The sequence below is a fragment of the Pyrus communis genome, chromosome 1, assembly GCF_963583255.1.
Source record: "Pyrus communis chromosome 1, drPyrComm1.1, whole genome shotgun sequence".
Taxonomy (NCBI): Eukaryota; Viridiplantae; Streptophyta; class Magnoliopsida; order Rosales; family Rosaceae; genus Pyrus; species Pyrus communis.
In genome coordinates this window covers 35023140-35044958 of record NC_084803.1, presented here as the reverse complement: position 1 = coordinate 35044958, position 21819 = coordinate 35023140, and the positions used below count along the sequence as shown (strand labels likewise).

Below are 21819 nucleotides of genomic sequence, written 5' to 3'. Positions count from 1 at the left end.
CTATAATCCTTGAAATTAGCAGCCAACAAGATGTGATCAAATGAAATCCCGGGTCAATTCTCTCTGTAAACTGAATATTATTGGACCAAAATGTGTACGAAATACAATAAAATTAGCTTAAACGGCTCTGGCAACAGTAGCTTCCCCTATGAAAAGAGTACCACCATTTTTGCGGAGTTGGTAAATTGAAAAATGCTTCTTTCACTTTTTCCTCTTCTTTGGGGGCTGAAGGGCCTCTTCCTCGTCCTCTTCCTCATCGTCCTCGGGTTCCTCCTCGTCCACAATTTCCTCCTCGTCCTTGACCTCACCTTCATCATCGTCCTCATCGTCCTCATCATCTTCATTGTCTTCATCTCCGTCATCCTCGCCATCATTGTCATTGTCGTCGTGATTATTGCCATCTTCCTCCTCCTCTTCACCATCTTTGCCTACTTCGCCGTCTTCTCCTCCAGACCCGGCTTTGGAGTTGTTACTTTTCCCATTAGGGTTGTTCCCAGCGCCACCTCCATCTTCCGAAGATAGCTCCTCTTCAGTGTCTCCAAAGCCACCGTCATTGTTCTTCTCTTTGTCTCCATCTTCGTCCCCATCAACTGCTTCGGAGTTGGAATGTTCACTCTCATTGTCTCCGTGACTTTTCTGTCCACAAGTTGTTGAGAGCACGAAAGGATCCTGAAACCAAAGGACCACAGGATTAATGGACCACAGGAGTTCTTAAAAGGTTATATTTTGCTACCCAATACCTACAGCGAAAATGTAAATAATATGATTAATTAGCTTTCGGTTTAGTGATATTCTTCTTTTAAGAGTATAACAGTTAATGGAGTTCAATATCATCAGTTGATGGTCCCTCGCGCAACCATATGCAATATCATCATATTTTTCTCTTTGTCCACAATTTACATACATCTGTGCCGCTCATTTATTGAAAATGATAATTAACGAATGACAGTCAACCTCCTGTGGGCAGACAAATATTTTTTATTTTTCTATCGATCGATTTTATTATATTAGATATTATATTAGTTACCGAAGGAATTTAAACCTACGCAGTCATGTAAGAACTCAATACCTTTCTATCACGGTAGTAAAATATCACTTGCTGCGGGCAGGCAAAAATTAACCAAAAATGATTTGTGATGTACAAATAATCCTAATTTAGATTTTCTTTATTTTTCTTGTTTATTTGGAAAGGGGAATTTTAACATATATTACAGGTGCCAAAGATTTTCCAAATCCAAACTGACATGACAGGTGCTGAGATAATATCTGATGAACAACAAGAAAAAAATATAATTTTTTTATTTTATTTTATATTTTAAATAATCAAATAAACTTGTACGAGGACCGTTGACTGGCATAACAAAACAAACGACACACACAGAATATCCTATCATCATATTCTTCGCAATAATATTTAATAAATAATGAATATTTTCAGCAAAATAAATAAATAATGATAAGCTGCAGTAGTAATTAAATATTTTTGAGGAAAAATCAGAGGAAAAAGGAAAGGAGATTTTTATGTAATTTCGAATTTAAAAAAAAAAATATATAACGAAGAAGAAAAAAAAGCTAAAACTGGACTACTCACTTGAGCGAAAGAAAGCAAGCCAGAGGCGGTAAGCAGATTCGCAAGAAGAGCATCCCAGGCGCACGTTAGCAGCAAGAGCTGACCAAACGTAGCTTCAACTAGTTGAACGACAGCAGCACGACCACTACTCGTCGACGTACGCCTTTTGGTCTCCATTTGTACGGACTCAACGACGTACGGAAAACGCCCTGTCAAGACAGACCGTCAGATCTGTTCCCCCCCTCGGCCCCACCGTTAGATCCGCCAGTAAAATTACAACTTTTTCACTAATTTTAAATTTATTGTAGAATAAAAATAAAATAAAATAAAATTTACTGTAACAATAGCTATAGCAGGCAGCCAGAGAGTTTCCGGGAAAACTAGGAAGGGAAGGAAACGACGACGTCGAAGAGAGTGGTTACCTGAAGAGAGCTGAGAGCTAGCGAAATTTGAAGCAGCTGGTACTGAAAGCTTTGGCTTTCTTAGAGAGAGAGAGAGAGAGAGAGAGAGAGAGATCTGAGAGTTGCGAAGCTTGTTCGTCAGCTGTTGTGGTTTGGTGGTGAGAGAGTGAGTTGTTTGCCCTAAAGCATCAGGAAGCTTTGCGTAGGAATGGCTTTCATTTTGAACCGTTGGATTGTGATCCTGGAGAGAAAGGTTCTCTCTCTCTCTCTCTGTTTCTTAGAGTGGGGGGAGGGAGGGGGGAGAGAGATTGAGCTTAAAGTTGGAAATGAATGAAGTATGGTCAATGGGGCAGCATGGGCAGTGATACAGTGTCATGCTTCTGCTGCCCGAAGAGCAGTCAGACTTCCCATATATTAATTTTTTCTTTTGGAATTGTTTTTATTTTATATCGTCAATTCAACATTTGTCGTTTATAAAATTTGAACTTAGATATTTTTCATTAGAGTTGTGACGTTGTGACAGTAAACCAAATGATCATGTTTCGTGGACAAAAGTAAATACTTTGAGCATATAATAAGAGAGAAACACAGTATAAGTTCTACATGTACACAATAGTATTTCCGATCATCTTTATTATTCGGTTAAATGTTTAGTGCGTTAGTGAGGCACGAAGACTTTCCTCCTTTCGAAGAATGAGCAAAGTATTGCCCCTTGAGAGACTCACTCAACTCCAATATAAGCCCTACCACAATGTACTATACAAATTATTAATTTTTAATAGTGAATTTCTTCATGTAAAATCAAAATATCATTCATTATAGGATAAATGTGGTACAAATTTACGTTTTAAAAAATGTTAGGTGCTAGTTAGGCAGTGAAATAAGAGTCTAGCACCTAGACGTCTAGGCAAGCCTAGACAATTTTTTTCAATATTTTAATTAAATTTATTATATAAACATATAAATAAGTGTCTTCTTATACTTAAAAAATTAGATAATTGTTCTTAAAAAATTAGATAATTGTACTAGGATATATTATTTGCAAAATAGAATAACATATAGATTACAAAGTATTCATATTGAAAACATGGGGAACAAACATGTTATGAGTGTTAATTCATCTAAGTATTCAAGAAGTCTCTTTCAATCTATTGAAGAAAAAAAAATGCAAAATGAAAGTTATCTATTTTCTGTCTAAGTGAGAGTCGTGACCTAGGCGTATGTCAGGCAGGTCTAAGCATCATTTCTTAATTTTCAAATGTCTAAGGATTAATCGGAACAGTGATGAGTCGCTAGCTAGGCAGGGCCTAAGTGGCTCTAGGCGGGATTTTTTATAACAGAGGGTACAAATAGTTTATGTTTGAAGATATTGTTTGTTTGACCCATTATTAATTAGACTTCTTAATAACCTAACAAGACAATGAAACAATGCTTATTTTGCATAAACTTTTGAGTACAGAATGTTACTAGTATGCGTATTATAATATTGGTGGAAAATATAGTTGGTTGCTAGGTCATAGACCTGAAGTATAATATTAAGAACTAAATCCACATCTTATATGCCAAATAGATTAATAATAAAATGTGATTGTGTGACAATCACCTGAAAAATAAATTGAAAACCTTAAAAAGTTCGTTGGTGATACTTCAAATAGGCTAGGGCTACCAAGTGCCCTCCACAAAAAGGAGTCAACAAACCCTAATACATGATACATATGATCTGTCATTATCTTGCTTATTTCACTTTTTCTGTGATAATGCAGTGCAGTGCAGCAGCATAATTCCTGTGAATTAGTAGCTTCTTCATTACTCAAATGTCAAACCACTTTTGTTGAAGCACTAGAAAAAGAAAAATAGAAAGAGATAATAGATAAAGAATAATATCATAATCTCAGCATTTGTCCGCACTAATTTCCCATACTCTTTGAGACAAAGGATACCCTTTGTGAACAGGGCACTTTCAATACCACTGATAATGTTTGTTCTAAAGCCTTCCACACTTTTTATTTGATTCTTCTTTTAATTACTCCTCCACCAGGATGCTGAATTGGGCTGGACTCCGTCCAATTCTTAACGTAGTTCCGCTACCGAATTTACCAAAAAAAAAAAAAGAAAACACTCTTAAAGAAGAAAAACAGGCCTCTGATACCAAAAAGTGGATAATTTAGAATAGTGGAGTGAACCTCCGCAGTGGTGCTTCAGTTGTTTGGTATAGTTATGCCTCGACAATCTGCAAGGAAGACATGAAGTGTCGAAGGGATCGGTGAGATTATGATGTCCTGGAGCAAGCGGCCTCCAAAAATGGCCTTCTTTTGGGTGTAGTTCGGGGAAGTTATTGAACGTGATTGATGTGCGACTCTAAGGTTATTGTGTGTTGATACATGTCCCGGAGGAAGTGGGATCCTAGTTGGAGGAAAAGATGGCGCGAGACTAAGTGCCAAGTGAGGAAGAAGAGTGACTTGGTCGCTGACCTACCTCTTGACAATTTTTCCTCAGCAGATAGAGAAGATTTGATAGTTTTAGAATCGATGTCATATGGTAAAAAAAAAAGAGAATGAACTCGATCAACTTGACTTCTTGTACTCAATTTTATTCAAATTAATATAGGTGTGATCTTGCTATATATATAGTATGTGGCTAGAATCGTCAAACTGCGTAACTTATAACTAATGAGGAAAAATGACCATTTTCACGTAAGTAGCTAATATTTTTTGTTTTGAAAAGAAGAAAGGCATGGATGAAACCTAAAATTTAACAAAATAATTAAAGCAATTGTGGTACCTGATTTCTTTTTCAAAAATATTATATGGAAATTTAAAATTTCACCAAGAATCCCCAAAATAGAGCCCAATGCACAAGTGTGAAGCGAAAGACATTGGGCTAAGCCAAGACCAAATGGAAACTGAATTGCTCATACCTCAAACGAGGAATTAGAAATGATATAATTAAAGGAAAACTAATAAAAATGGTTTGAAAACTTTGAGTTTTAATGATAAGGACAAAATAAAGGGTAAAATGAATAGTACCAGGATTGACTTTTTAGTGTAAAAATGTAGTTTTTCGTTAAAACTCCCAATTAAAGCTTCAATGCTGAATTAATTCATTTTCTGTTTTGTTCATGTACTTAACATGAGACATAAGAAAGAAAAGAAATTTCCATCTTATGAAAAACACCAATTCTCACAAATGCAAAACCAAAATCTCTGAAATCCATAAATAAAAGAATAGATGAAGCTCAATCATAAACAAAAAAACATGTAGAAACAGATGCTAGTAGGGAGCTGAATTGGTTCGCCGGAGTTGGTATTTAGGCATAGAAATAGGGTTTGAAGATATGATCATCTTCTCTCCTGCAACCAAAAGCACCAAGCAGCAGTAATGGTAAATTTATCCAATCTGTCTTGCTTCCCTTGAGCTAGATAAAATTAACATTTTACTACTATATAGTATTAGGGTTTTGTTCAAAAAAAAGAAAAAGAAAAAAGAAGTATAGTATTAGGGTTAGTTTCATTCAGCACTAGCGTAATTTAGGGTATAGATTTCATGTGGTCATTTATTTGAAATTTGAGACACTGGTGATACCTTTTGCTTCTTGAGCTAGCTATTCATTTTTCGCGACTGGAATACTTCATGCTCCAAGTGGTTGGTATAAGCCTAAATCATTAAACAAAAAGAATACTCAATATAAGTTGCAAGTCATATTAAATATCTAATTAATTGTAACGGATAATATTCTCTTGCTAAATATGTTTATGTTGTCAAACTGTGAATTTGAGTCCTGCATTCAGATGAAAATCAACATAATCAATGGTCCAAATTCACAATGTGACATATACTACTTGATAGTCTGACAAGAGAGTATTTCCGGAACTCTAACTACACCATAAATCTTGTGTACAATTCGAGAAGTTAAACTTCAATATGACCTACTTCTTTGCCCTAGACCTGGCAGCTGACTCGCGGTTCTTGATCATCCACTTCTGCCTCATTTCTATCGTTTTCTCCTTCATTATATAAGAAAATTGGCGCTTCCTCTTAGATGTTGCGTGAGATTCTGACAACGATGTTGATATTGTGGGCACTAGCATTGACATGCTCACTTGGTTCTCCGAGTAATCAAGATTATTCACAGCTGAGTTATCATACACTGTGTTCAAGGCAAAGATGAAATTGTCCCTTTGCACAGCTCCCCAAGGGTAAATGGCACTTGGCGTGTAATGATGTGTTGCTTGGTGTTCTGCAAGATAGGTTAGTAGTTAGTTTTGAAAGGTGCCTCTGTGGGGCCTTAAGTGTCGGCATTGACGCTCACAATCAAAACCAAAAGGGACCTTGGCGTGCCACTACTATCTCAGGATAACAGATATAGAACAAGTGTGTTTTAAGTCAATTACTTGTGCCCCAAGTTACTTAAACTTCTTGTTTATCAAATGATTGTCACAGATTGCTTAAATCTGTCATAAGTTCATTTTCTTGCCTTGCAAGCAAAGACTTTTAGTTCATAATCTTGTATGTCCAAAAAGGAGGGAGTCCAGAGCCCTTTAAACCATTTCCTTGATCTCAGTTGGTTCTTAATGAAAACAGGTTTACTAAGTTAACCAGATTCGAATGCAAATGAGACTCTTAGGTAGAAAACAATTGGAAATAACTTGAATATATGCTGAAAAGTACATTTAAGCGACATATCTACTAATTTAAAGGACGAACAAAGAGACTCGGGCAAGGTTGACCTTCTTCCAGCCACTTCTCTTTGAGTTCATAGAGGTTGTAAGCTAAAAGGGATGTATGGTAAACAGGTTTTACATGAGGACATCGATGCTACAACACTATGGAAGGTTGCAGAGCTTTTACACTAGACAAAAGATAGCTTTTCTAAAGGAACAATTGCTAAAAGGATTGAATCTGGGTGAGTTTCAGCTTTTTGGGTGCAAAACTGGCTTGAGAGCAAAGTTTGTATGTGGTTTGTTTGATAGTTTGAGTGTCTTTGTCTCTTGTGCTTCTCTTGGCTTTTATAGGCAATGGCCCGACTGTCTGGGCTTTGTTATTGGCTGAGGGCTTCCAAGGGCAGTGAGTTATCTTGTATTTACACCTTTATGTCATCAAAAAGTGCTTTTTGGTTAGTAGTAAGCTGGTCTTTGTCACTTGTCACTTCAATCATAAGCATGTGACCTATGCCTTGGCTAAGAAGGCTTCAATTTGTTTCAGGCTTTATCGCTAGGCTTCGGGCAAGTTTAACTTGTTTTGGTGCCTTTGGGCTTCCTTTATGCTAAACCTAATATTCAAATATTAACCCAAACAATGCCCCATTTAATCATTGTTAAGTCTACAATGCAAGACATTAATAATGATTAAACAACAACCATATGCTTTACCTTGGGACTTGCACCATTTAAGTGGTCGTTTTCGAATAATTCCTTTGCACTAACCCATGATTTCCAACGTTAACTTTAGCCTACTATATAACCTCCACTTTGGCCAAATACCTTAGCAATTCTTATTCTTCGAGTTTTCAGAATTCCCAGATTTTCCATAACTTTCTTGCTTTCGCAGTTCTTTCTTGCTTTCTGTCTTTCTTCAATTCCTACCCATAAGTCATCAATGGCACCCAAAACTCGTCCTGCATATGAGTCTGGTGAGGGCATCGCCACCATGCGTTGCCGAATCAACGACCTTCATCGCCATTGAGTTGGCCTAAACTCTTCCATTTTCTTCGAAAAAGGATGTGTCCATTCTCTAGGATTTGCCTGGATCTCTAGGGTCCCAATTGCAGCAGAGAACAACATGCCCACTGCCAATTGGTTCACCCCTAACCCATACTCAGCAAAGGCTGGCATTTCGGCCTCTCAATGGTCTACTCATCGGAGAGGCTTCCCATTGATGAAAGATGAGGCTTGGTCATAATGGGTGGATGAGCTTGAGTCCATATAGAAGCAAAAATGGATGGCCAATGGAATCTACGAGTTTATCATGCTCTCTAAGGTCACTGTCATCGCCAAGCCTGAGCTCCTGACCATAACTCTTCTTTTTTGGAACAATGGGACCAACACATTCAATTTTAGAATGGGTCCCATATCTCCAACTATCCTTGACATGGCTCAAGTTTTCGGGTTAAGGCCCTCGGGCATATGTGTGGACATCACCCATGATTTTTCTTCCCTTTTTTGTCGGACTGTTGAAGTTTTCGGCACTCTTAAGTCCATCACTCGCCTAGAGTACACTCCATCCACCTTCAAAAGCTATGAGACGTCATTAGCGAGCTTCATCCCATTTATGAAGAAGACCTTCAACACGCCTTCAACCACTGCCAATAGGGACCAAGAGCATATGAACTTTCTTTTGTACTGGCTGAACAAGCATGTTTTCCCTAACAAATTCAAGGGAGTGAAGCTGGAGTGGATTTCTCTGGTGGAAGCCCTCCATTCCTTTGATTATGTGGCCAAGAGACATTTCTCATTGCACACCTCAACCACCTACTGTACGAAATGATCCGAGGCAAGCCCTTCGAGATCAATCTCAACGGGCCAACCTGGATGGTCTAGTTATGGGTCTAGTGGTATTTCCCCAAATTTTGGTGGCCCAACCTGGAGTTCTCTAAAGGAGTGGCTCCAGCCCACATTTTGGCCGAAACGTCTACTACTAACCATTATACCTTCGTCTACCTCTATTTCTTCAGAGTTTGCTGGATTTGGGCGAACTTGAAGTGGGATGCCATTGTGCTGCAAAGATATCCATGGTTCTCGGACCAAATCTTCCAGGACACATTTGAGGAAAAGACCAGTAGCCTCTGCAAGGAAAGTTCATCAGTTGCATCCAGCAGAGAGATCTGGCATGGGGAGTGCCGAGTGACCTCACGGGATACGAGCATGGGCTAGAGGTCTACCACCCCAACTTCCATGGTAGGCAGTTGGGATTCAGGCAAGCCATCCCAGTGCTATTCTTTGATTCGATGCATTGTGGAACTTCCTACCGCCTCCGTTCTTCCTTGAAAATGACGTTTTGAGCAGCTCTGTGCAGCCTGGAGGTGATGAGCCACACCACCCATAAGCTTGTGGCTCTTAACTTTGTGTGCACTCATTCTTTCGCCACTTGGTGGGAGGCCAAGTGGCAGAAGAAGTATAAGGGAGACCTGATGGAAGCCCATAATCGTCTCTTCGGGCAATTCTTCTTCAAATCCTACCTTAAGAATGATGAGCTTAAAAACTAGAAGAAAGTGATCCACTAGAAGAAAAAGTTTCTTCTAATAAGTATACCTCATTGCCTTATCTCTTCTATCTCACTTCCCCTTGTGTTGCCTTCATAACTCATCACTTACTAATTTTTTTTGTTTTGGTTTTGCAGCCCAAGGCAACACTAAAGAGGTGGATGTCAGGCTAGAAGAGAAAGCTACAGATGCACTTGTCCTCCGAAAAGCTGCGACCGCGGCTGCAAGACAAGAAGCAGGGTCCAGCCATGATGTCAAAGATGCTGGGGACATCTCCGAGCTTTTTGGAGATTCAGAGGCCGAGGCTGGGCTCGAAGTCGAGACGTGGGCACCCCAGCGAGCGAGGGCAACCATAGTGGAATCCTAGGAGTCTGAGCCCGATGAGAAGCCTGCAACTTAACTTGCTTTGCCTGGCCCGAATGCGACTTCTACCAGGAAGATGACCATAACTTAAACCTTCAAGGCCTCCAAATCCTTCCCTGTCATTCTAGTTGAAGTGGGCGGGAAAAAACATAAATCCTCTCGTAAGTACTTTAAGTTTTTTCTTCCTTCGTTTCTGTTTTCTTGGGTCATGAAGTAACACTTATTTCTTCTCTTGTAACTAAGTTATCCAGCAACCAAGAAACTTACCCCTACTCTCAAAGAGGGGCAGTCAGGCAGGGAATTCCAGCTTAAGGATAAAACAGTCATTGAGACAATTCTTGAGGAGTTGAAGGTATAACTTTTGTTCTTTTAAAGTATGAAATTACTCTTGAAGTTCATTGTCGTCTATACTTGCATTGACTCTTTACTTGTTCTCTTGAAATAGGACACTAGAGGCGAATGGACCACCAAACACGAGCCCTTTTCTTTTTCTTCAGCCCGAGCAGCGCATCATTCTCCTTGTCGGGCTAAGCCTTCAAAGGTATACCTCCCTCCATCCTTGGTTAAAGTTGGGATTTTCTTAATCTTGAAATTAATAAACATCTTTATTCTTTTCATACGCAAAGGTTGGGATACCCATGCCTACTATCGAGCAAAGCTCAGTCCTCATTTCTCCTACTCCTTCTCCTACTTCGGCGATGGTGGTGGCTCTCACTTCCCAATTTAATCCAAGGACTGGGGAGATGCTTCACTATGTTGAGGATAACAACACCTTAGCAAGCTCTTTTCTCCCTAAGTTCTTCTAAAATCTCATCCAGATTTTTCCTTAACTTGTATTTATCATTATATTTTTCTTTTTTCAGTCCTATCCAGTGCATAAGGCCAACCAACCACCACCAACCACTTTTGGGGAGCTAATAGTCCTTGAGATCCCTATGGTTTCAGAAGTAACTAGCCCGCGGGTTTCTCAGGCTGCTGCAATAACAGAGGTGCCTCATCTTCCCACTTAAATTCCATCACATGTATATAAGTATTCCTAGTTTTGTCTTTTATTTAGTTTAAATATGAACTAAGATTCTAAGTTCTTATTTTCCTTGTAAAACAAGCTTTTAATCAGGGCTCCAGTAAGTCTCCCCAGCCCACGGTGTGCAAGGTAGTTTTTCTTAGTTCTCCTAAGGCCTCTGGGATCATAGGGATTCCTATCCCTCAACTAAAGAAGACCAACGTTGCTGCTGCTTCTGCCTCATCTTCTTCTGGTCATCCTCATTCACTTACAACCGAAACTGCTTCCACTGCTGCTGCCTCCGGGGATGCTAGAGTAATGCCCCCACCCCTTGCATTCATTCCGGCCACGACCTCGTTGCCCGAGTTTGTTAGAGAGTTCAAGCAAATTAGAACCAAGTTGAGGTCTCCGAGGTATCATTCTGAGCCCTAACACCTTCAAGATCAGCGTCGGATCTTCAAAGAATGGATGCAAAGGGATTTCATAGCCTCTTTCAGCCTTAAAGGTTTCCAAGATGCTGAGAAGGCTTTGATTGAGCTGTACAAGGCTTAGCAAATGTCGAAGGTCCAGTACGAGCCTTTCCTCAATTTCTTTGAGAACCTAAAAGCTTTGAGAGATCAGCACCTTCGGGCAGAAAGGCAAGCCAACAGGGTAAAGTGCTACAAAGAGAAACATTCCGGAACTTCATTCTCTCTGCATTGACTGGTGGATAAGGTCTCGGCCATGGAAGCCAAAATCATGAAGGTGACTTCTTCGATTTAGAAGTTAGAGGAGCAATTATTTGCATTGAAGGCTAAGCAAATGACCCTTTCCAACAAGCTTTACCAAAAAATTGAGGACATGAAGAAAGTTAATCTAGAAGTAGAAGATGCTGAAGCCCAATTAGCCAACAGTAACATTGCCTTAGAAGAGCCTAGCAAAATTTTTACTATTATGCAAACATATTACTCTAGGATAGCTGCTTTGGCAAAAGATGTAGAACTATTGAGCTAAGGTCTTTGTAACTTTCTCTCTTGATGAAATGAAATGACTTCCTTCTTCATTTCAACTTGTCTTATTGTTCTTTAAAGCTTAACTGTGGTAAATGCACAAACTAATTTCAATTTTTCTCAAAATGCTTAGACTTCCTCAATATAACAATCTCTAACATCCCACAAAGTTGGGTGATATTTCTTCAATAACTTAGCATTGACTGGATGCCTTTGCAAATTTCTTTCCAAATCTACCAAGTAATATCCTCCTCTATCCAACACTTGGTTGATAATGAAAGAAGCTTCCCAAGTGGGACTCCACTTCCCAAAGCCTCTAACTTGAGCTCCTAAAGGTAGAATTGCCTTCCATACCAACTCTTATTCCTTGAAGGTTTTCAACTTTACTTTCCTGTTATAAGCTCAGGCAACAACTTTCTTCCCTTCTTGAATTTTGTTCAAGGCTTCAATTTGGGCTACATCCAAATCTTCAACTTCCTGACACATAGCTTGAATTTATTCTTCATTGTGTAGACCACAAACTGGTTTTGAAGTCTAATAGAACTCATGTTGATTTCCATAGGAAGCACAACATCTTGCCTGAAGGTTAAGGCATAAGGAGTGGTTCCAGTTCCTACCCTCTTGGAGGTTCTGTAGGCCCAAAGAGTATCCCCCAACTTTCCATGCCATTTCTCTATACCATCTGCTACCATTCTCTTAATGATATTCACCAAGATCTTATTGCTAGCTTCTACTTGGCCATTTGATTGGGGGTAATAAGGACTAGACTGGATCATCTTTATCTTGAACTTGTTTGCAAATTCATCTACTTATTTCGGGATAAAAGATGGTCTTCGGTTTGTAACAATTGTCTCGGGCACCCCATATCTATGTAAGATCTTAGTTTCAATGAGTTTCTTCACAGCATTTAAAGTGATAGTCTTCACAGTTGAAGTTTCCACCCATTTCGTGAAGTAGTATGTTGCCACTATTATGAAGGTGTGTCCCTTGCTAGAAACCTGGTAAATTTTCCCGATGAAGTCCATTGCCTACCCCCTGAAATGCCAAGGCTTCACTACTAGATTCAAGGGTATTAAGGATACATGTTGAAGTGGTCCATGTTTTTGGCATTCTTCACAACCTCTAGCATAAGCTTTATAATCATTCTCCATATCTTCTCAGCAACCACCTCATCTTGGTTCCAGCTTAATGAGCTCCATAAATGCCTTCATGCACTTCAACCATCACTCTCATTGACTCTTGTAGGCCTAAGCATTTTAACAGAAGCCCATCTGGAGTCTTTCTTAGCAATGTTCTATCCCACATGACAAACTTAGTTGCTTGCTGCTTAATCTTCTTACTTGTGGGGAAAAAAAGATCTTTTAAGTATTGGATGATGGGTGTTCTCCAATCTTCTATCTTAGCCTCCTTAGTCATTACATTTAGGCTAAATTCTCTCTCAAAGATAGATGAGAAGTTTCTTCTTTGTATTTTCACATCAACCTCAAACCTTCTTTCTTGGATATGTGCTCAAGCCAACTGTGCCATTTCATTAGTACTTAAATTTGACTATCTGGGAATATGGTTAATTGAAATCTCAGTACCCCAATAACTCAATAGTTGAGTAGCTGCCAAGTAAAAACCAGCAATGGTGATGTGTCTGCACCTGTAATCTCCATTTAACTGATTGATCACTAACTCTGATTCACCAAATACCTCAACTTCAGTTGACCCCAACTCTATCAAGATTTCTAAGCCAATTATCAGTGCTTCATATTTTTCCCAATTGTTGGTAGTATCTTGATAATCTAGAAGGAATGAATAACATAGATGAACCCCTTAGGGATCAATGATGACAATCCCAGCTCCAGCAGCTTGCTAAGGGCAAGATCCATCAGAATACAACCTCCAATGAGTGATCTAGAGGCTGGTTATTCTCTTTACCTTTTGTTGAATCCGTTCTTCCTTGCCCAAGTGAGTACTACTTGGTGGGATATAAATGCTGGCCACCTCCAAAGTTCCTGGAATGTTAACAAGTTCATCTTGTGATTCTTGGTGCCCGGTTAAGAAATCTGCAATGTTTGTCCTTTTATTACTCTCTAAGGTATATATTGAAGGCTGAACTCTGAAAGTGCTAGAATCCACTTTCCAATTCCCTCAGCTAACGTTGGTTTTGACAGCATATACTTAATCACATCGGTCTTGGCAATGATATGAATATGACAAGGTAACATGTAATGCCTTAATTTGCAGGCAATGAAATATAGAGCCAGATACAGCTTCTCCATTACGGTATATCTTGTTTCTACCTTAGTAAGGATCCTATTGAGATAATATATTGCTTGCTCCTTCCCTCCTTCATTTTTCTAAGCTAGCAGGCTTCCTATTGACTTTTTAGAAGCAGAGATATAAAGCTTTAAAGGCTTCCCTCTCTGAGAGGGCATGAGTACTGGTGAAGATGCTAGGTAAGCTTTCACTTTGTCAAAAGCCTCCTGGTGTTGTGGGCCCCATTCGAACTCTTCTTGATTCTTTAATCTTAGCAAAAGGGTTAATGGTTAAATCTTGCCCGTCAAGTTAACAATGAATCTTTTTAAGAAGTTGATCTTCCCCAGTAGCCTTTGCAACTGCATTTTATTGGTGGGAGAAGGTGACTCCATTATAGCCCAAGCCTTATTCTTGTCTACCTCCACACCTCTTTGATGTACCAGGAATCCCAAAAAGTTGCCCGATCTAACTCCAAAAACACATTTTTTAAGATTCATTTTCAACCTATGGGTCCTCATTCTAGTTAGGGCCTGTCTAAGGTCTCATAAGTGGTGCTCTTCAGTTTTAGACTTGACTACAATGTCATCAATGTACATCTCCATGCTATGGCCAATTAAATCGTGAAAAATGGCATTCATTGCCTTTTGATAGGTTGCACCAGCATTTTTGAGCCCGAATGGCATAACAACATATTTATATGCTTATGCATGTCTTGGGCACCTAAAGGTTATCTTATGGATATCTTCTTTAGCCATTTTTATTTGATTATAGACAACATTCCCATCCATGAAGGATAAAAGTTTGTGTTTTACAACTGCATCAATGGATAGGTCAGCTATGGGCATGTGGTATTCATCTTTAGGTGTGGCTTCATTAATGTTTTTGTAGTCGACACAAAATCTAATAGCATTAGTTACAGCTGTTACTATAGGTACAATGTTGGCCAACTACTCGACATATTTGGCGGGCCTAATAAATCCTGCCTTTACCAGCCATTCGATCTCTTCCTTAACCTTTTCTTCTATCTCTTTGGACATTTTCCTTGGAGGTTGCTTCACAGGTTTGTACCCTTCCTTGATAGGCATTCTATGCTCTGCTAAAATGGGGTCCAATCCAGGCATCTCTGTGTAATGCCATGCAAAACAATCTTTAAATTATGCAAAAAGTCTATTATTCTTGCCCGATCTTCGGTTTCCAATAAGCCACAGAGTTGTATTGGCCTTAGATCTTCCTTAGTCCCCAAATTAATGGTTTCCAAGGGGTCTTGTACCTCTGGTGTTGGTTCATCAGGCTCTGTACACAAAAATTCAATTAACTTTGAAGCCTTAGGCACATCATCTGGCCAGTCCGAGTCATATATACACTCAGCTATGTGAATGGTTGCCTCTGTCTTTTCTTCCAAAAACTCTTCTTTTTCTTTGTTTTTGGCACTTAAAGCCTCTTTTTCCCATTCTGCTTCCTCCTTAATCGAGCTCTCTCTTACTTTTTTCTTTCTTTCCCATACACCAACAATATTTTGATTAAGGACTTGACTGCAACTACTTGGTCCTTCCTCATTTGCTTTAACATCATTGGTGTTGAGGAGCTTCGACAATATGAGGTCTATCCCATTCCTCCTGAGTGAGAGTCAATTTTTATTCTAGAAGCTTTTAGGTTGTCACCTTAGTCGGGCGGCCGTTCTCATCAACTCCTAAACATTCCAAGATCCCAATACTGAAGTTGTAGAAGCTTGCTTTTGCCACATTGGTCGTGAGGAGAAATGGTCGTGCCTCGACCTCCACAATTTCCCAAAATCCTGGTTCCTTGGTTCTTGCCTCGTGGTAGATAGTAACTTGTTGATGTAGGGTGGATGGCACAGACATGCTTTGGTGAATCTAATCTCTGCCAAGCAATGCTCCATAAGTAGAACTATTATTCACCATAAAGAAAGCTAGCATGATTTACTTAGACCCCAAGTCAACTTCCAATGGAAATATCCCATGTGTTCTTGTGACGGCTTCAAAGAAACTTGAAACTGTTAGATCAGTGAGAATAAGATATCTTCCTCACTTCTACATAACCTCTTCATTTGTTTAAGTGGAAGCACATTGACCACAACTCCACCATCAATCAACACCCTCTTGTAGGGTACTCCCTTTAGATGAGCAGTTACATATATGGGTATGAGATGGTTGGCTAAGGCCATACTTAGGTTACTGAAACGAATATATCCTCTTGGGCTCCTTTCTTGTGGGTTCGGGCAAACCTACCATGCTCATTTCATTTCTCCTAACTTCCTTAACACTAACAATCACTGGTTTTGTAGCCAAATAATCACCCTTCATCGTGGTAGGTTGATCTGGTTCGGCATAGAACATGGTTGATAAAACATAAGTCATGTTTACGTGGAAGTTGCTGGGTCCAGTGCTTTTTCTTTCTTTCCTCCAATTTGACTACAAATTCATCTATCCCTGTCTGTGCATCATCTGGCACCAGTAACTTAGGCACCTCCTCTACTGTTATGTCAAAATTGAGTAATTGTCTAGTCATTTGACATGGTGTATCTTCTAGTAAAGGTGTCGGTATCCCCCTCTTAAGGAAGATGTCCCAAAACAAAGAGGTTTTGGTCTCTAATCTGGTGTATGCATCATCACTACACTTTTTTAAGCTCTCCTCAACATTCTGTATTTTCCTGGATGAGGATTCTGAGGTACATGATCTCATTCACCCTTCATTTTACTATTAGTCTTCTCTACCTCATTCTTACTCCCCTATTAGAGTTGTCCACCTTGCGTAGCCTTTTCAAACTTGACATTTCCAAAGGCTTCTGAAATGGTAAAGATCTTTAATGAGTTCATGTGAACCTTATGCTGCCTTTAGACCCTCTTGATCATAGATGTTCCCATTTCTCTAATAAGCTTCCCATACTTCCCAACTATGTACCACTTACGACCAAGTCGAGCTGAATCCTTCTTAGTAACTGGGGGAATTGAGTTTTTGGTCTTTTTTCTCCATCCTTGCCTTGAACTATGATGATAACTTGGCTGCGGAGGTTTAACTTCTACCCACTTTGGCATCTTGGCTTCTTTATCCTCAGCTTCTTCAGAGACTTCATCGTTCCTGAATACCTCAGATAAGCCTTTAGGTTTAGAGTCTTCACCTAACCTTTGGAATACATTCTTGGAGGTTTCTTTCTCTACTGCCCGCATAACACTTCTACGGGCATCTTGTTCCTCTATTTCTTTCCTTCTAACTGACTCTTGGTCAATAATGATGCCCATGAGAGCACCTCCAATTCATATTCACATAGACACTTATTGCATAAGACTACTCCCTTAATCACAACTGCTTGTGGTCTATCGATCAACCTCCTAGTACCTTTAGATGGCCTAATAGCTTGCTTTCTTTCACTCATCTCTTCCCATGTAGCCTTTACTTTTCTTTTCTCAACCCAGTTAAGGTTAATCATATTAATTGGGGCTTCTGGGAATGGATATATGTCAATTATCATATTTGCCTAGGATTTCTTCAACAACAGCTTCCCTTAACTATTAGGTCATGGGTTCAATCCCTAAATTGTACACAATTGGATCTCCTCCTCTATTGGCTGGCTGGTTCTAGGCTCTTTTTTCTTTTTCCTTATATCCTCAAGCATAGAAAACAGGGGAATTACTGGCTCTTTCTCTTAGGGCTCGCCTCTCTCATTACCTCCCTCACATGACCATCTTTAGGGGTAGAATACTTCAACTCTAACCTTGTCTGCAAACTTCCAGTTAATGAACAAAGTTTGCTGACGTCTCCTTTAGTCTCCAAAGATATCTTCTTCATACTCTTCAACACTTACACCATGATAGCTTGCAAGTCTTCGTTCGTAACCCTTTCACCCAACTTCTTAGAAGAAGTTAAGCTTTCTAAAATCACAGAACCTTGTATGGAGGGAAAATCTTCTAGGTGATCTGTCATGTCTGATCTTGATAGACAATAGGGTGGTCTGTACTCTATGTTCCACCTGAAAGTTCGCTCATTCCTTCTTTTTCTTAGCATACAAGACTATCAAGATCCTACCGGGCGTGCCAAAACTATGTTTGAGGCAAAGATGGAATTGTCCATTAGCATAGCTCCCCGGGGGTAAATGGGATTTGGCGTGTAATGATGTGTTGTTGGGCCTACTCTTGCTTGGTGTTCTGCAAGATAGGTTAGTAGTTAGTTTTGAAAAGTGCCCTTATGGGACCTTAGGTGTACCCCTTGAGGCTCACAATCAAAACCAACAGGGACCTTGGCGTGCCACTGCTATCTCAGTATAACAGATGTAGAACAAGTGTGTTTTAAGTCAATTACTTGCGCCCCAAGTTACTTAAACTTCTTGTTTATCAAATGATTGTCAAAGATGAATTAAGTCTGTATTAAATTCTTTTTCTTACCTTGCAAACAAGGACTTTTAGTTCATAATCTTGTATGTCCAAAAATGAGGGAATCTAGAGCCCTTTAAACCATTTCCTTGATCCCAGTTTATTCTTACCCAAAAAAGGTTTGTTAAGTTAACCAGATTCGAATGCAAATGGGACTGTTAGGTAGAAAACAGTTGGAAATAACTTGAATATATGTCAAAAAGTACATTTAAGCGACATATCTACTAATTTAAAAGACGGACAAAGAGACTTGGGCAAGATTTCACCTTGTCGAGTAAGGTTGAACTTCTCGCAGCCACTTCTCTTTGAGTTTACAGAGGTTGTAAGCTAAAAAGGATGTATGGTAAACAGGTTTTACACGAGGGAATCGATACTACAACACTATGGAAGGTAGCAGAGCTTTTACACTAGACAAAAAATAGTTTTTCTAAGCGAACTATTGCTAAAATGACTGAATCTGGATGAGTTTCTGCTTTCTGGGTGCAAATCTGGCTTAAAAGCAGAGTTTGTATGTGGTTTGTTTGATTGTTTTAGTGTCCTTATCTCTTGTGTTTTTCTTGGCTTTTATAGGCAATTTGGCCTGACTGTCTGGACTTTGTTCTTGATCGAGGGCTTCCAAGGGCAATGAGTCATCTTGTATTTACACCTTTATGCCATCAGAAAGTGTTTTTTAGTTGGTAGTGAGCTGGTCTTTGTCACTTGTCACTTCAATCATAAGCATTTGGCCTATTCTTTAGCTGAGAAGGCTTTAACTTGTTTCAAGCTTCATCGCTGGGCTTCAGGCAAGTTCAACTTGTTTTGGCGCCTTTGGACTTCCTTTATGGTAAGCCCAATATTCAAATATTAACCCAAACACACTGATTCACCAACCTTGAAATTTGGATCGATCATTGTCATTCGCTGATGAACAGCAGCGACTTGAAATTGAAACCAATCTGCTGGCTGTGACCTCATAACCATTGGATCAATACCCATAATTGGTTGAGCATTCATCATTCCATTTTGGTTTCCCAGGTTAATGACACCGGCGCGAACTAAAAAATGTTCATGCATAGAAGTCTCCCAATAGTACTTAACCGCTGGCGAAACAATTTGTTGGCCGCGGCAGTAACATGATCATGGTGATAATTCTCCTTCCATACTTCATTAGCACTCTTTTTACTCAATGCTCTATTCAAATTCCCAATAAAAACTAAAGTGGGAAAAGAGGAAGAATTAGGGTTTTGTAGCAACTACCCTTCTTCATATGATATTACATTTTTAAGAAACTCATCAAAATGTGTACTATTCAAAGGCTTGCTACCTCCTAGCTAGCTTTGAACCTTATCCAAATTAGCCAGAGGGGGAAACTGTGGCCTCACACTGCCATTTCGAGACTCCAAAGACCTGTCATCCATTACTCCCAAAACCTAAATTTGTTTAAAAATATTATTGGAAAACTTCTAAAAAGAAAGTTATTCCCAATAATTTGTTCACAGAGAGGAAAAGTAACAGTAGTGCATGCAATACCAAGAAGCATGCATGATCTGTTGGAGTTTTGAACTCCTTTAGTCCCACATCAGGGAACTCAAGGAAACTTGAGGTCCTTATATTAAGTTAGTCACCTTTACTAGTGATTAGGTGTTGGATCATTTGGAATGAGAATTGAGGTTTGGGCCACTAATTGTGTGAATTAGGCTTGACGATTATACCAAATTAATATTAATTAATCAAGACAAGGACCTTGGGCCTTGGAGCCTAATTTCGAATTAAGTTTTTAATTAAATTAATTAAAAATGTTTTGATTAATAGACACAACTCTTCAAATACATCCAAAAGGTATTTGAAGAGGTATGAAATAACCTATATAACTGGAGTCTCAATTCCATTGTACATCATCCTTTTCTTTTTCCCATATCTTCCATACTAAACCTTACAGAGAGTAAACACACAAAACAATCCGCCAGAATTCTATAATCCAGTGCGGGTTGTAGAATTAGATAATTGTATCCTGGTCGAGTAAACGTCGTAGAACCACAAGCACAAGAGTGAGACGTAAATACTGTTCAAATGACATATCTTTTCACAAGCCTCTATCTGTGATTCAACCAAGTTAGTATCAATTTAATTACTGTATTTATTTCTGTTATTTCATTATGTATTGCAAGTATACTTCGTTAATAAAGAATTAGTATTTCAACTTATGTTATTTTATTTATTTTCTGAATTGTTCTCCAACATGATCAAATTTAAGTTTCACCCAATCCAAAAGAGAAATGTTAAATTCTTATATGTACATGTATATCATAAATTGTTGAAGAATAGAAAAAAAAATGTAAGGAAGAAAGCAAGTGTGATGAGTTAAGTGATACATAAGGTGTGAGTGAGGACTAAAGAAAAGTGGCCAGATTGTGTAAAGTGGAGTAGTGAGAGCCGATATATATGAAGTTTTAGGAGCGAATTCTGAGCCGCCAGAAATGATCTGGATGAAGTTGATTTGTTGTAGAGGATCCTATTTTTAGAGAGAGAGAGAGAGAGACTCAACAAGTTCTCAACAGTCATACCATTTTTGCTTGCCACTTTTGTGGGATAGAGAGAGACCCAACGATCCCACACACTTCTTGTTGGAGCTACTTCTCCTGCAAGTACTCACATACAATAAATATAAGTTAATGATAATTTTCAGTGCTAAATAAGGCCAAAAAATAACTTTAAAATACTAATTTTATAGTGTAAAAACTATTCTTTCCTGATGCCGGAATTGACAAAATTTTAAGTTGAGGCATGTTAGTCATTGTCGTGAAAACAATGTCTCGCAGGTTATGACGGTCTTTCCTCTAGGATACAACAAAACTGGAGTCGGATGAACAACTCAATTCTGATTTGCGAACTTGGGAACAAGCAAAGAGAAGAACACAGCAGACAGAAAGAAATCCAATCATATAAAGAATATTGGATCAATCTCAAAAGAGAAGAATGGATCTCATATTATTTTGGTGAAGGGGGATGGATCTCTAATTCGGTATAGGGTGGATCTCTAGAATTTGGTTTCCAGAATGGGCTTTCTTTTGGGTTCTCTTGGGAATTGAATTCTCCCACTAGAATTGGGGTTTCCAGGTTTATTTGAGCTGGTTAAGCCCAAAGTTCATGAACTTGTGATAAACCGTTAACAAGGAACTTCGAAACAAGTAAAGAGAATTTCTGAAAGGGTAACTTATAAAATGTTTTCTACTAAATTGTTGTTTTTAAATTCAGTCATCGATTTATTTTATGAAATGATTTATCGTATGCATATTTAAGATGATTGTGAAATGTGAGTGCTATAAAGGAACGCTATCTTTGTGTCACGAAGTTATGTGGTATCGAGTCTGCGCCATATAGTAGTGTGGTACATAGATGGTCTTATTTGATTAATCTCCGTAGAAGACCATAAAAACTAAGAACAAAAATAAACTAACAAATTTAAGATTCGGTGAAATTAATGATATGCTCTAGGTAAAATAGGTAGTAGGAAAATTTTCAAGTGAATTTGTTTTCGCGGAATACTGGTCAATAAGTTGAAATTGAAAATCACAAAATATATATCCCAAAATTCATTATTGTATAAGTATTTATTGTTGTTGCACTTGTACCTCCCTAACTTTCAACTTCATCAGGAAATGAGAACTTTAACGAAAAGTTTCT

At 38.8% G+C, this 21819-nt stretch overlaps 2 protein-coding genes across 3 annotated transcripts; both read right to left on the bottom strand.

The window, feature by feature from the left end:
- Positions 1-28: 28 nt before the first annotated feature.
- Positions 29-2253, bottom strand: LOC137747029 (protein bfr2-like). 2 transcript variants are annotated; one of them, XM_068487037.1, is made up of 3 exons: positions 1993-2253; positions 1592-1801; positions 29-669 (listed from the first exon to the last, which is right to left on the bottom strand). In XM_068487037.1, the coding sequence occupies exons 2-3, from the start codon at positions 1745-1747 to the stop codon at positions 202-204; spliced, it is 624 nt and encodes a 207-aa protein (XP_068343138.1). In that variant the 5' UTR covers positions 1748-1801; positions 1993-2253; the 3' UTR covers positions 29-201. The 2 variants fall into 2 exon arrangements, with proteins under 2 accessions (XP_068343138.1, XP_068343129.1); XM_068487028.1 differs by having other exon boundaries at positions 1592-1779.
- Positions 2254-5897: 3644 nt separating this feature from the next.
- On the bottom strand, positions 5898-7619 carry LOC137726450 (uncharacterized). Its single transcript, XM_068465387.1, has 2 exons — positions 7433-7619; positions 5898-6208 (listed from the first exon to the last, which is right to left on the bottom strand). Exons 1-2 carry the CDS (start codon positions 7617-7619, stop codon positions 5898-5900), a joined length of 498 nt encoding a protein of 165 aa, XP_068321488.1.
- Between the last annotated feature and the right edge of the window lie 14200 nt (positions 7620-21819).